The 16,639-nt window shown below is 37.4% G+C and overlaps 1 protein-coding gene across 1 annotated transcript in view; it reads right to left on the minus strand.

The window, feature by feature from the left end:
- Positions 1–16,639, minus strand: part of RNF145 (ring finger protein 145) — a 71,820-nt gene that overhangs the window by 20,406 nt on the left and 34,775 nt on the right. Inside the window, exons 4-5 of the mRNA XM_023587398.2 lie at positions 12,838–12,929; positions 2,814–3,049 (exon numbers count right to left, since the gene is read on the minus strand). Of these exons, the coding sequence (XP_023443166.1) occupies positions 2,814–3,049; positions 12,838–12,929 (328 nt within the window). The remainder of the gene's footprint in view (positions 1–2,813; positions 3,050–12,837; positions 12,930–16,639) is intronic.

The following is a 16,639-nucleotide window of genomic DNA, read 5'->3' on the forward strand; positions in this document are numbered from 1 at the left end:
AATTCAGTGTAAAACTAATTAGATCACTGACATAATGAATAAGGTTAGCTGTGAGCAAAACTAATAATATATCCTTTCAAAGGCAGTTTGAGGAGCTTGAGAAATACCCATATCTAATCAAAGTGATCAGGACTGGCATGAATGACTAGGAAAACAGGAAATGTAAAATGAGGGATTTTTCAGAATTTTTCAGGATTTATTCAGGAATGTCACAGATAAAAAATAGTTTCAGTGGAAGACATGAATATTTAACTGGAGAGGTTTTACTCTATTAAGGGACAAAGACAGTTAATAAGTCTTTTCCCCCAGACAAATCAATTCTCCTTCTTCCTTGAGTATTATCAAGCAACATTTCTCAGTTTATTTGGTTGGCCAAGTACATTAACATCAGGAAGTGGGTATCTCTATTAAAAAATATTTATTAATCTAATATAAATTAATAAATTAGTTGTCTAGTTTATAAGACAATCTCTTAGGAGACTGATTAGCAGGAATTCATTCCCAGAATCTCATTAAATCTAGGAACACAGACGTAAGCAAGTTTCTAGAGTTACTAAGCCAGGGACCAAACCCTAGTAACGTAACAAGGCTCTACCAGGGAGACTTGCAAAACCCTAACTTAAGAAGTCATCTGGGGAAATGGACTTGGCCCAGTGGTTAGGGCGTCCGTCTACCACATGGGAGGTCCGCGAGTCCGCGGTTCAAACCCCAGGCCTCCTTGACCCGTGTGGAGCTGGCCCATGCACAGTGCTGATGTGCGCAAGGAGTGCCCTGCCACACAGGGGTGTCTCCCGCGTAGGGGAACCCCACACGCAAGGAGTGCGCCCCTAAGGAGAGCCCCCAGCGCGAAAAGGAAGTGCAGCCTGCACCATTTGGAAGTGCAGCCTGCCCAGGAATGGTGCCGCCCACACTTGACCTGGCCCACACTTGACCTGCCGCTGACAACAGAAGCAGACAAAGAAACAAGACAAGACGCAGCAAAACAGATACAGAGAACAGACAACAGGGGGAGGGGAGGGAATTAAATAAATAAATAAATCTTTAAAAAAAAAAAGAAGTCATATGGTCTTGCTAGAATCTCCTAATGTGATATCATAATGTTTCAATGAACTCGAATTACTTTTCTTAGTAAATCATAAAGAAGTTCTTTTTTCAGGTTTCTAATTAATATCTATCTCTAAGCAGATAGCAAGTACTGAAATCATTTAAGTATATTAAGTTAAAACAGACTGGCCTGCAGTTACTCAAAATCTTTAAATTTTCATCTATAAAGCAAATATGTGGGAACAATTTAATCACAATTAACCACCTTTCCCCCTCAAACTGTAAAGTGTTAAAGGAAAGGGAATTGTCTAACTACCTGTGAAATTATTACTAGAAGCATACTGATCATTGGGAGGTAGGAAATACTCTTCCTCCTGAAAGCAACAATCCACTAAAAAACCTGACAGGTTCCCATTTCTTGCCTATCCAGTTCTTTCTAGGACACACATTTCATAATCTATGATTTATTTTCAAACACAGCACCTGGTGAGGCATAACTCTTATGGCAATTAAGTAAACATGGCAACTGAAAAAGAGGCTTTGATCAGTAAACATTTAATATTCAAGATATTTACTGAATATCTATAGTCTATGACAAACTGGGATAGAACCACAAGACTGAATTCAAAGAAAAAATATATTCTGTCATCCTGGTACTCTGAAAACCACAATTTTTTCCCTGTGCAGGGGCTCTTCCTTGAGAGTGTGAAAATAACCTCCTCTTTTTCGGAAGATCTACTTCCTGGAAAACCAGCCAAGTTAATCACTGCATAAGATGAAGAAAAAAGAATCAGGCTTCAGCCAAGACCTTAGGAGGATTTTTCTGGAAGATCTCCTCCTGGGGCCATAAGGGACTGCTTCCTTTACTAAATTAGGTTGGTTAACCTGAGAGCTTCCTGTACCTTAATACGGTACCATATACAAAGGTCAAAAATAAAAGACTATACTCATTTTAACACTCTTTTTATATCCATGTCAGTTTTAAGATTTTATATACTGAAATTTAATTATCGATGAAATCAATGGAAATACTTCTCTTTCAAATGTCTACTGCTTGTGTCCTAGAATAATGTTTTAGAGCAAAGGCTGAAAAAAAGGAGAGAAGAAACTGGACTCCAAGAATCATTTTATGCTGGCAAAGCCAGTACAAGTATGTATCTAAATGAAACCCATTACATTAGGGCCCAGAACTATTTACCTTTTTGGTTTAAATAAATTTTACAAGCATAGGGAAGAAACTATTCATACAAGGACTATAACCAGGAGAAAACTTAGGATTTGACTTCTGGGTCTTCAATTTTTTTCATTTCTAAAGAATTGAAAACATGTGTTACCATGTTATAATAGCTAATACATGCTGAACACTTACCATCTGCCTGACATTGAACTAGGGCCTCCGCATGCACTAATTCACTTAAATCTCATAGCAACCGTATGAGGAAGGTACAACTGCTACTATTAGCTCCATTTTACAGATGAGTGAGGGTAAGTAATTATCCCAAGGTTACATAGCTAGAAAACGGCAGCACCAGGATATGAACCGAGATAGTCTGCCTCCAGAGAATCACTTCACATAACTGCTTCTTACCAGAACTTTATAATAAAGAATTCCAGACACTCCTAACTGAGCTGAAAATAACTACTACTTTGAAACTATAAAACAGAATGTTACCATGACCATGACTATAGGGGCGAAAAAAACCTACACCTTTAATGTACTTGTTACTTAAGTAGTATTTTATCTACCTGCATGTGGTTGTCAGTCTTACCTGAACCAATTCTCTGTAGGCAGACTTAGCGAGGTTATAAGGTACTAAAAGATTAGACCCAAGGAAATAGAGAACTTCCAACGCAGTAAAAATCATAGCAAATTTGTTTATGATAACAATAGTTTCCAAAGGAACAAGGCAGAGTCTTGCTAACAGAGGAAGCATGTGAGCTGAAAAGAGCCAAATCTGCTTCGTTTTCATGACACAGGAGCATAAAGTACACACCACCAACTGACCTAAAAGAAAGAGAAGTATGCATTTAAATTATGAGCACTTAGTTTCCACAAAATAAACAAAAGAAAAAGCACTATCTACAAAGACGAGGCCTTTATTAGGAATCTAGAAGGCTGCTCTGAAGAAATCTAAGTAGATCAATTGGATGGCATTATTTTAAACACATGTTTAACTTTATCTGACTATAATTACATATTCACCCATTCTGTGATTTCTAAATACTAATTTCCTGGGACCGAATAGAAAAAAAAATATAAATCCACATTAAACTTCTTCACATTCCAGATGGCATGTACAATATAGAGAGAGTTTTAAAGAATATAAAATCAGCATTTTAATAATTCAGTTACTACTGCTTTTATCTGTTGTTATATACAGCTCCTTTTCCAAAGGTACTCAAAACTTAACTGTTGGAATATCTAGTGAAAGCATAAAATCCAAGAGAGAGATTCTGTTACTTGCCTAAGATCATTCCGCAACAACATTTTTGATCTTTAATCATTTTTACAGGACCATGAAGCCCTCTCAAATAACTCAATCATGAAAGTTAAACTCTTGAAAAGTTTAAATAACAAATTCTTCTCATGAGGAATTGCACGTGATTATTAAAGAAAAGTTATAAAAGAAGAGAAAATTCAATCTCCTATAATCCCATTACACAAAGGTACCACTGTTAAGAACTGGGGTCCATTAAATGACGTATTCCATGCACAATTTTAGCATTGTATCTGAAGCCTAGTAAGTGCACAACAAACGTTAGCTGTTCATATTATATTACCCTTCCAAATGTTTTTTATGCATGTGAATATACACAAATGTTGTATATATAAAGGGGATCATACTGTAATTAGTTTTGTCATTTAAGATAATGCACTTATCTTTCTGTATTAATAAATGTATACATGCTTATTTTTAATAGATGTGTGGTATATTACACCAAATGTATGTGACACACTATTTGTCTTTGGCTGTTTCTAAATACTTCATAATTATACAATGCTTTGTATAATAAGCTTATCCATTTATGACATCTTTGTACAAACTACTAGAACCACATTTCATAATACTTTCATAGGTTAAATTCCTAACAGTAGAATTACTGATAGACAGAAGAAACATATTTAATTGGTTATTAGAATCATATACTCTTTTTCTCATTATTTGAAATGCCACTTTGGTATAGTTCAAAACCTTTTATTTGGATTTGTGCTAATGCTTTCTCATTGATCTGTCTATTCTGATGACAGTACCACACTATTCCATTTCTATGACTGGACAAGGTCCCTCTCACTGCTCTTTCAGAAGGTCACGTAAATTTTTTAACATGTACTCTTTCAGATTAACTTAAAAATCATTCAGTCAAATTCTCTTCCATGTTACCAACCAAAACTAAAACGAAATAAAAACTTTTTTGGGTATTTTTGTGTTATATACAACCAGAAGAATGCAAAAATGGCAACCAGTTTTACACAAAGCTGAACAATTAAACAATCTATCTTATCAAATACATGTGGTATCTTCTCCATAGAGCATTAATTTTAGTCCTTAAACCAATACACGAATAATGTGAAAAACAGTCAAAAGGCATAAAAGAGAAAACTTCACAAAGAAAAGATAAAAGAGAACAAGAGAAGAGGCCACCAATATTTTGAAAACAAAGTTACAGCACAACTCAAAGTGGTTTTAGCCAGGCCATTACTCTTTTCCTCACCCTGGGAGGAAGACTAAGGTTTGTTCTCTGGAGAGGATAAAACTGAGGCTCGGAGACATCACCTCTAGCCCAAGAGCAAAGGTGGGGCACCAAAATTAAAATAAAGGATTAAATAAAATTCTATACCCTAAAAGTGAGATCTCTTCAACTTCCTGAACACTGCTTCCAAGGGTATTACCTTGCCACCTGCTGACCCTACAGGAGTTAGAAATATTCCTCTCTGGGGAAACAGATGTGGCTCAAGCAGTTGGACTCCTGCCTATCATATAGGAGGTCCAGGGTTCGATGCCCAGGGTCCTCCTGGTGAAGGCAAGCTGGCCCACGTAGAGTGCTAGCCCATGCAGGAGTGCCACCCCGTGCAGAAATGCCACCCCACACAGGAGTGCCGGCTGATGCAGAGAGCTGGCAGAGAGCTGGCACAGCAAGATGACACAACAAAGAGACACGGAGGAGAGACAGTAAGCAGACATAGCAGAACAGGGAGCGGAAGTGGCACAAGAGAATGATCGCCTCTCTCCCACTACGGAAGGTCCCAGGATCAATTCCCAGAGATGCCCAATGAGAACACAGACAAAGAAGAACACACAGCAAATGGACACAAAGAGCAGACAATAGGGGAGGGGGAAGGGGAAGAAATAAATAAATAAATCTTTAAAAAAAAAAAAAGGGAAACGGACTTTGGCCCAGTGGTTAGGGCGTCCGTCTACCACATGGGAGGTCCTTGGTTCAAACCCCAGGCCTCCTCGACCCGTGTGGAGCTGGCCATGCGCAGTGCTGATGCGCGCAAGGAGTGCCGTGCCACGCAAGGGTGTCCCCCGCGTGGGGGAGCCCCCACGCGCAAGGAGTGCGCCCGTGAGGAAAGCCGCCCAGCGTGAAAAGAAAGTGCAGCCTGCCCAGGAATGGCGCCGCCCACACTTCCTGTGCCGCTGACGACAACAGAAGCGGACAAAGAAACAAAAGCAGACAAAGAAACAAGACGCAACAAATAGACACCAAGAACAGACAACCAGGGGAGGGGGGGGAAATTAAATAAATAAATAAATCTTTAAAAAAAAAAAAAAAAGTAGCAGAAATAAAAATGCAGGGGAGGTGGATATAGCTGAGGCGACTGGGTTCCCGTCTACTATATGGGAGGCCCCGGGTTCAATTACTGGGATGGACCTCTTGGTAAAGGCAAAATGGCCTGTGGAGAGATGATGGCCTATACTGCTGCAGAGAGCTGATGACCCACGAGGGAAGGGGAGGAGATAAATAAATTAAGTCAAATAAATAAATCTTGAGGAAAAAAAAATGCAATAGAACAGCTGAGAGATGGGAGAACTCTGAGAAAGTGAAAAAAAAATCTAAACACACACACCAACAAAAAGAGAAGAAAAATAAAACAGTAGAAAATTGGGCTTAGTACAGGAGATCCACATACTAAGAGGATTTCCAGAAAGGGACAAATGAAAAGAAATTATCAAGAATTGTAAGCAGCAGCCTCTAAGGAATGTTATACAAGAATGGAGGGAGATGAAGCAGGAGAATATTGGTCTTCACCATTAAATTATGCTTTTTTTAAATAAATCAAAAAATAAAAATTACATTAGAAAGTTAAAATGTTTAAAGAAATAAAGAATTTAGGGGAAATGCTTTAAAACCAGGAATGACTGTGAATTTTTCATTCTGCTGTATCGAATTTTCACTGTGCTCATACTTACAATATTTAAATTTCCTTGTTGGGCATGATGTAAACTATCTCCATGCACTGAAAATTCTCGTACATCTATGCCAGCACTTAAGTCTGTGCTCTGCTCTGGGGTTACAGGCTTCATTTATCTTCTTTCATGGAAGAATATGATTAATATGATACATAGTATTTAAAATGTGTTTAGAGAATGGAAAATTGAGGTTTAATCTGTGCAGAATTGTAAGTTGTTTATAAATGTTTGGAAATGAATAGAAAATGGTATAAAAGCACATGACAGGGTCTATGATTAGTAGTGCTAACATTGGAGTATGATAATGGCTGACTTTTTTTTTTTTTGGAGGAATGAAAATGCTCATATTAATTTAAGTGACGAATACACAACTCTGAGATTATACCAAATGCCACTGATTGTACACTTCAGGTAAATTATATGGTTTGTGAATAAGTAACAAAAATATTACTAATAGTGTGGGTTGGGTTAAAATACACCAAACGTAAGATATGGCTAGTAAGAATACTTCGACGATGCTCTTTCATAATTTGTTACAAATATTTCACAACAATGCAAGGTATTTCACAACAATGCAAGGTGGGCTGATGTATGGGAGTCCTGTATGGTGTTAGGCATGTTTCTTTTTATGTTCACAACTTTTACTACACTCATTGTTTATATATGTTCATGTATGAATGATATACTTCAACAAATTGTTTTTTAAAATGAAAAATATACACAGGTAACAGAAAAGTACAAGAAAAACAAAGGAACAGGAAATGACAGCCCTTCCAAAGGAAGATGCTAAAATAGAGAAAACATCAATAAAGAGTCAAGAATGTGGACTTACCAAACAGTGCCTTTAAAAAATATATTAAAATTGCTTAAGGAGATGAAGGAAAGAACAGATAAAGAACTACAAGATATCAGAAAAAACAATGAGGGAAGCAGACTTGGCCCAAAGGATAGGGTGTCTGTCTACCACATGGGAGGTCCGCGGTTCAAACCCCAGGCCTCCTTGACCCGTGTGGAGCTGGCCTAAGTGCAGTGCTGATGTGCGCAAGGAGTGCTATGCCATGCAGGGGTGTCCCCCGCATAGGGGAGCCCCACGCACAAGGAGGGCGCCCCGGAAGGAGAGCCGCCCAGTGCAAAAGAATGTGTAGCCTGCCCAAGAATGGTGCCACATACATGGAGAGCTGACACAACAAGATAATGCAACAAAAAGAAACACAGATTCCCGGTACTGCTGCTAAGGATAGAAGTGGTCACAGAACAACACTCAGCGAATAGACACAGAGAGCAGACAACGGGGGGGGGGGGGGGTAGGGAAGGGGAGAGACATAAATAAATCAATAAATCAATCTTAAAAAAAAAAAAAGGAATTAAAAACAAAACAAAACAAAAAAACAATGGATGAACAATATGAGAATCTAAGTTAAAAAAAATTTTACAAAGGAACCAAACAGAACTAATGGAGTTGAAAACCATAATCAATAACCAAAATGAAAAACTCCCAGGAATGTTTCAACAGCAGAATGAAGCTTGCAGAAGAATGAGTGAACCCAAAGACAAAACACTTGAAATGCGTCAGCTGAGGAGCAGAAAGAAAAAAGAAATATTAAAAGCAAAGAGAGTCTAAAACACTTCTGGGACAACATAAAGCACACCAATATATGCATTATGGGAGTCTCAGAAAGAGAAGAAAAGAGAGAAAGGGGGAGAAAGAATAGCCAAGGAAGAGAACTTCCCACTTTTTTTATAAAAGGTGTAAATAAGCATATCCAAGAAGCTCAGAGAACACCAAAACTGGTAAAATGAAGAAAAATACACCCCACATCTTACATTGATTACACTATCAAAGTGCAAAAGACAAGGAGAGAATTCAGAAAGCTGCAAGAGAAAAGCAACATGTTATATACAAGGAAATCCGAATGAGACTGCTGATTTCTCACCAGAAATCATGGAGGCAAGCAGGTAGTGGGTTGAAATATTTAAAGTGCTGAAAGAAAACAACTACCAGCTAAAAACTTTCTATCCAGCAAGACTCCCTTTCAAAAATAAGGGAGATGGAAGTAGCTGTAACTCAAGCAATTGAGTTCCCATTTACCATATGGAGGACCAGGGTTAGATCCCTGGGACCTCCTGGGGAGAAAAAAAAAAAAAAGAGAGAAAAGGCATCCCAGACAGGCGGGGAGAGGGGCAGGCCTCACGTGGCACAGCGACATACCAAAAAAAGATGATGGCACAACCAGACAGAAAAAAAAAATGAGGGAGAGATTGAAACATTTTCAGATAAACAAATGCTGATGGAGTACATCACCACTGGCTTGCCCCAAAAGCAATCTTAAGCGGAGTTCTTCAGGTTAAAACTAGGACACGAGACAGTGGTTCAAAGCAACATAAAAAAAAAGAGCCACGGTAATGGTAACCATTTGGGTAGTTACATATGTCAGTATTATTGTATGGCATGTACTCCACTTCTTCCTACAGATGCTGAAATGCAAATGCATTAAAAAGTAACAATAAATCTAGATTTTTGGACATGCAATATATGAAACATAAAAGCAGTAATAAGTAGGAAAAAACCTGGCAGGGAATGGAGGAATATAGGAAAAGTATACGTGCATGCTACTAAAGGTAAATTAGTATCAAAACAAATATATTTTATATATATTTAGAATATTAAATTTTAATGCTATGATAACCACAAGGAAAACAGAGAAAAATACATCCAGATAGAAATGGGAAGAATGTGAATTATCATTCACTGCTCATGACAATGTCAAGTGGTATAGCCGCTGTAGAAGGCAGTTTGGTGATTCCTCAGAAAGCTAAGTATAGAACTACCACATGACCTGGCAATCCCACTACTAGGTATATACCCAAAGAATTGAAAGCAGGGGCTCGAACAGGTATTTCCACACTAATGTTCACAGTGGCATAATTCACAATTTCTGAAAAACAGAAGTAACCCAAGTGTCCAATAACCAAAGACTGCATAAATGAAATGTTATATATACATACAATAGAATATTATTCAGCTGTAAAAAGGAATGAAGTCTTGATACATTTGAGAACATGGATGAACCTCAAAGACATCATGTTGAGTGGAATAAGTCAGATACAAAAGGGAAAATATTGCATGATCTCACTGGTTTGACACAATTAGAATAAGCAAACTCAGAGTCAGGATATAGAATATAGGTTACCAGGGGAAGAAGTGGGAATAGGGAATGAGAAGTTAAAGCTTAAAAAGTACAGGGTTCCTATTTAGAATGATGGAAATGTTTTGGGAATGGATGGTGATGATAGTACCACACACTGTGAATTGAATGCAATTAATAGCACTGAAAGATATATATCCAAATATGGTTAAAAGGAAAAACATTAAGATTGTATATATGGTAGATAACAAAATAAAAAATTTTTTAAATCCACGGAACTACACTGCACAAACTATGAACCCTAAATTACAGTTCAGGGTTTATTAGTTGAGTAACTACTAGATACAGACTACCATAACCACAGACAGAAAAATTTAAAGAAATTTTCAGATTTATACTAACTTGAATCTTCACAAAATAGAAGAGAATAAAATAAAGGCTTTCTAACCTAACAAAATATTTTTATAACTCAATGTTGTCATTACTGAATATACTAATTCAGAATAAATTCATAAAGCAAATTTGTTTTTGTCTCCTACTGTCTTTTAAAATCCATTCTTTAGAGATTAGTTTTTCCACCCCTAAACAAAACCTAAGGCAAGTCCTTTAACTTTCTAGTCTCCCCTCGGTTATACAATCTCAATTCAATAATAATCAAAACTTTGAAACTGCTTTAAAGTTGAGGCTTCTCCCTTACCTAGCTCAGGCCTGCTATAGGGCTATAGGTAGTAAGTCTCCAGATGAGGAAGGGAATAGAGAGGTTGTGTTAAGATTCACAACCACCACACCATGGAGCCTAGAGTGATTACAACTGAAAATGGGAGGATTGCATCCAGCATCCAGGTGGAATCTGAGCCTCCTCTTGACATAAAGGTGCAATGGACACAACCAATCCAGTGTCCACATAGAAGAGGTGGCATTGGATTGGGAAAAGTGGACATAATGGACAAAGGGTATGGGGAAAGACAGGAAGAGATGAGAGGAGGAGGCGTCTTCGGGACATGGAGCTGCCCTGGATGGTGCTTCAGAGGTAATCACCGGACATTGTAAATCCTCACAGGGCCTACATGATGGAATAGAGGAGAGTATGGGCCATGATGTGAACCAATGTATATGAGGTGCAGAGGTGCCCAAAGATGTACTTACCAAATCCAATGGATGTGTCATGATGATGGGAACGAGTGTTGTTGGGGGGGGGGAGAGGGGGGGTGGGGGAGTGGGGTTGAATGGGACCTCACATATATATTTTTAATGTAATATTATTACAAAGTCAATAAAAAATTAAAAAATTAAAAAAAAAAAAAAAAAGATTCTTACTGTCTTTCCCTGGTTCATTCAGGACTGGAGCAGGAAGGGAGTAAGGAGAGGGAGAGACGCAGGAAAATTCTTGACCTGTACTCTTATGATCTGATGTTGGTACTCTCTGGACTTGGGGTATTTAAAACAGACTTCCTCTCTCCTGTACTCTTTTATGGGCTCTGAGACTGTTCCCATCATTGTGGACCTCACACTTGCACCCTTGAGACTTGTCATGCACCCTCTTCTGCTGCTGGGAATCTGAAAATTCAATCCCTTTTAGGCTGCTTCATCCCTTTAAGTGGCCCTCTTGGACAAGACCTAAGAAAATCCCAGAGGTTCTTGGGGATCTCTTCTAGTCCACAGACAACTCACATCCTTTGCCTCAACAAATGAAAAGATACAGAAGAATCCCACAAGGCATTTTCACTCCACAGTCAACACTGCAACAGCCAGTCAGTCTACTGCTAGCCCTTTAGATTAGAACTATAATATGATCCACATAGGTAATTTAAAATTTTCTAGTAGCCGCATTTTTAAAAGTAAAGAGAAATGGGGAAAATTATTTTAAAAATATTTTATTTCACCATACACCCCCAATATTATCAAAAACATTCATGTAAAAAAAAAAGAATAAGGTATTTTTTCTTTCTTTTGTACCAGACCTTTGAAATTGGGTGTGTGCTTAACATTTAAGAGCACCCCTTAATTTAAACTAGCCACATTTCAAGTGCTCAATAGCCACATGTGGCTAATTTTATATAGTGTGACTTTAAGTTTTCAGGCCTGAGCCAGACACTAGCTGACAGCAAGCCTTAGGCTTACAGAAGGTGTGTCAGGCTCTCCAAGTGGTCTGCTACTGAATTCACTAGACAGAAAAGAATAGGGAGGTACTTCAGAGAAATAGTTCTCTCTGAAGAAATCCTCCTTCGATATTCAAAATCTAATCCTCTCTACACATGGATGAGCTTTAATGCCCTCTACATGGGTGTATTTAATAAGAGTTATAAAATAAGTTTTCGCTCACTTCCTTTTCTAACTGGGACCTCACTTGAGATTTACAGTCTCTTTGGGCCTAAACCAACATTTCTATTTTTACCATTCTACTACCTCAATATTTCAACTACATCTCTAGTTCTTGATGTTCCTGGTAATTTTTTTTTTAAATAAGAAATTTTATTTGGCTCAATTAAAAGCTATTAAATATAGTTCAGATCACAAGCAAATGGGTTATAGGAAATGTTAAGGATTGCAAGGTTATACCCAAAATTAGAACCAAATTAGACAGGCCAACTACAAGAGAGAAAAATGGCCCCTTTACTGCACAAAAACTACAAGCCACTGGGATTTTATCCCCTACAAGCACCCTCAAATTTGCCTCACAAGCCCCTTCCAGTAGAAGCAGGGAGGGATGTTTAGTAGTTGAAATCTCAGGCATTATATACATGTTTCTAAGTAATTCCCTGGAGCATCTAAGAAGGGACCTGCTATAACGGGCAAACCAGGAACTCAATACTCATCCCAGCAAGACCTGAAGGTTTGAGCTCAAAAGTCTGGCAATTTATTTTTATTGGACTGTGGAATGATGGTTTTCAACAACAAATTTAAGGTATTATGTATTTATCTTATTTAATCTTACAAAGTAAAAACTGGCTTTATTTAAAAATTAGATTTACCCAATACTTAAAATACTTAAAAAAAAAAAAAAGGAAGAAAGAAGTGACTATGGACTATGTATAATTTAATTACAAATGTGTAAAATAAACATTTATGCACAGGAAAAGATGACTAAGAAAATACAACATATGACAATACTGTATTTGGGAAAGAGTGACAGTAAATAATTTTCCAATTATTTCTTAAGTATGCAACAATTTTATAAGATGGTAAGACTGGTTGTTTCCTACCTACACTTTTAACTCTTTTATACAACTTACCTATTAAGGCTGTGGTAAACCGATTCATGGAGAGGGGTTCTAAATACATTGGTCCTTCATAGGCAGACTCCAGTTCACTCCTAACATAGTCTCTAAAGAAGTAAAATGAAAATAAAGCATTAAAGACATTACTTGCACATGTTGGGGAGAAAAAGCAGCTAAAGCACAGTATTCCTATGAAAGCTCATTATGTTTAATAACATAATTTCCACATCTATACTTAGGAACTTAGATGTAAAGAATTAAACAGGAATGGACTCAATTCTTTCCATGCACTGGAAAGAGCTACAATTTATTGAAAGTGAATTTTACTATGCAGAGAAGGCAGTCAAACTTCTACTTTCTCTTTATTCCCATGGCCTTTTAAAATATTTTATGCTCAGTAAAAAGCCAGGTGAGATGCCATCTCCCAACACTACTACTGAACTTACTGGTAATACTCATATTACATTCAATTCCCCCCTTTTGGTTCTCCATCATCACCATATCCCCAGTCCTATTTTTCTCAGGATTTTGTTCCCAATTATATTTCACTGTATACAGATGAAAAATCACAAACTAGTTAGAAAATGAGCTCACAGTAACAAAATCTTAAAAAATGGTCATTTTCAATTCCAGAGGGAGTCTAAGATGAGAACTGTAATATTTCTGCAGGGTACATATTTTGAAACAAATTTTAGATAAAATATTCCTTTTAAATTTCATTTATTTTACATGTAATAACTGAGAAATAATGAGATTTAAGTAGTAACCAGAGAATCTTTGCATTTTGAGAAAAGAGAACTTTCAACTGTTGAATGCCTTATCCATAGCATTTTAAAACCGGATGACACAACCTTTAATATTTCTGATAAACACATACTGCTATATTTATGTTTTCCATGAAATTACTTCCTACTAGGCAATCAAGATGAATTGCTGTCATAGCATAGCCAAACAAGGAATGACCCTTACATAATCATCCAGAAAAGTATTGCCAAAAATCAAAATTAAAAACTAAAATAAAAATTTTAAAGGAATGCAAACAGTTTTAGGGACAATTATGAAAAGTAATATTAACTAAGCTCCAAAAGTGATTTAGCAATTCTCCTCTATCACCTTGTGATGACTATTTCTAACACATAATGTATTTATGGTCTCTATCTACTAAAAGAGAAAGCCAAATTCTCAAAAAGAATTATTGTAATGTAGTGGCTCTCAATCAGGGGAACTTCTCTCTCCCAGAGAACACGTGGTATCACCTGGATATATTTTTGGTTATCATAACTGGGGGAGAGAAATGCTACTGGCATCAAGTGGGTAGAAGCCAAGGATGTTGCTAAACATTTTACAATGCACTAGACAGCCTTGCAATCAAGAACTTTCTGGACCAAAATGACACCATTTGACACAGGTTGTAAACCCCTATTTTAATGTAGAGACACACAAATGCTATCATGTACAATTTGCATACAATTATCTGGTTACTATACATAACTATTAATGTAATTTTATTATATTTTATATAACTTTAGGATAGAAAACTAAAGCATTAAAAGAGTTACGATGTTTAAAATAAAATATACAGGGAAACGGACTTGGCCCAGTGGTTAGGGCGTCCGTCTACCACATGGGAGGTCCGCGGTTCAAACCCCGGGCCTCCTTGACCCGTGTGGAGCTGGCCCATGCGCAGTGCTGATGCGCGCAAGGAGTGCCCTGCCACACAGGGGTGTCCCCCGCGTAGGGGAGCCCCACGCGCAAGGAGTGCACCCGTAAGGAGAGCCGCCCAGCGCGAAAGAAAGTGCAGCCTGCCCAGGAATGGCGCCGCCCACACTTCCTGTGCCGCTGACGACAACAGAAGCGGACAAAGAAACAAGACGCAGCAAAGAGACACAGAGAACAGACAACCGGGGGAGGGGAGGGGAATTAAATAAATAAATAAATCTTTAAAAAAAAATAAAAAATAAAAAAATAAAATATACAGAAAACCTTCAATAAACTTCAGAGTCCCTGACAGAGGGCCAGTGTCCCAGGACATTCACACTGTGTTAGCTGGAAATCAAACTTGTAAAGACATTTTTCAGAGCAATCATAATGAATCAACAATGAATATTTGATGCCTATATATATCAAATGGAAAAATTACATTGTTATTAGAACCAATTTTTTAAATGTATTTATGTACCTTGCCTGATGGAAAATAAGCGCATATCTAAAGGAAGCATGTGAAGTTTACTCAAGGCTAGAAGGCTTGTATAACCAAATTAGAAGATATTGTATACATGCCAATCAACAAGGAACATTTGAATAAATGACATATTAAAAAATAATAATAAAAAAGAAAATGAAAATATACACATAAATATAAATAACATTTGTACTTAAGAGTTTTTAAAAATAAAGAGATACAACTTTGAGTACCAGTACTACCTAGGTTTCGGAAGTCCAATAATTTATTTTTGGCCAAAGCATATCCCCCATCCAACAGGTCCCCTTAAAAAGGGGGCCAGAGTCAAGCCACAGAGACAGAAAGACGACTGGTGATTGTCAGGGGTTGGGGGTGGGTGGGTGAAAATTAACTATTTAATGAGCATGGGCTTTATTTTGGAGTAATGGAAATATTTTGGCATCTGATAAAAGTTGTGGTTGCATGTACTAAATGCCAATGAATCTGTTCACTACAAAATGGTAATTTTATGTTATGTAAATTTCACCTCAATAAAAAGGTGAGGGGAGACCATAAAAAGGAATGAAGTTCTAACACATGCAACAACGTGGATGAACCCTGAAGACATTATGCTAATAAGCCAGATACAAAAGGAAAGATATGGTATGATTTCTCATATATGAAATATCTAGAATAAATTCAGAGACAGAGAGTACCTAATCTATGGGGGAGAGGAAATAGGCAGTTACAGCTCAAGAGGAACATTTTCTGTTTTGGGTGATGAAAAGTTTTAGTGTAAGTGGAAGGTGGTGAAGAAGCACAGCACTATAAAAGTAATTAATACCACTGAACTGTACACTTAAAAATAGTTAAAATGGAAAATTTTGTTATACATACAATACCAAAACAAGGGGCAGAGCGAGAAGGCAGCTAAAAGAGCTCTAGCCTCAAAGGAAAATTCAAAAGGTGCCCCAAAAAGGACCTCAGTCCCAAGGAGTCATGTCAAAGTGAGGGGAGGGGAAGAGACTGCAGAGTTGGGTTCCCTGTCATGTTCTTCTTCCCCTGTTGGATTTTATCATCATATTATTATTTTAAAATGTAACTCAGCCAACTCAACATTCAGGAGATAGGGGAGGAAAGGAGAAGGAAGAGTCACTGCTTGCTGGGATAAATACAGAGTATTTGTAAATTTTTGAAATTTAAAATAAAACTTAAATTAAAAAATTTTTAAAGGGATTATATGGGCACTGAATAAAAGAATAATGAATATTGTAACAACTGGAATAATAATAAATAGCAATAATAGAACGACTACATTTCAGAATCCTCCCTGTTTGGCTAGTTCACCAATAAGCCCCACTTCAGTAAAGGCAGCCAGGCCCAGAGTGCCTACCAACTAAGCCTACAGAAAGCCTGCTTTGGACCACCTGAATTTGGCTAGCTAGATCTAGGTAATGGCTTTGGTGAAGATTAAATTACCAGCCACTACGAGCTGTCCCTTCTGAAAGGAGGATCTGGATACTGCCTCTCAAATTGTAAAGGAAAACTGAAATAAGGATCAATGTTAAATGAAGGTCTCTGTATCTAAGTAATGCACAACTTCAGGGCATCATATGCTAGCAATGGCAACTCTCAGTTAATCACACCCAACGGTGG

Source organism: Dasypus novemcinctus, chromosome 2 (assembly GCF_030445035.2).
Source record: "Dasypus novemcinctus isolate mDasNov1 chromosome 2, mDasNov1.1.hap2, whole genome shotgun sequence".
Classification (NCBI taxonomy): Eukaryota; Metazoa; Chordata; class Mammalia; order Cingulata; family Dasypodidae; genus Dasypus; species Dasypus novemcinctus.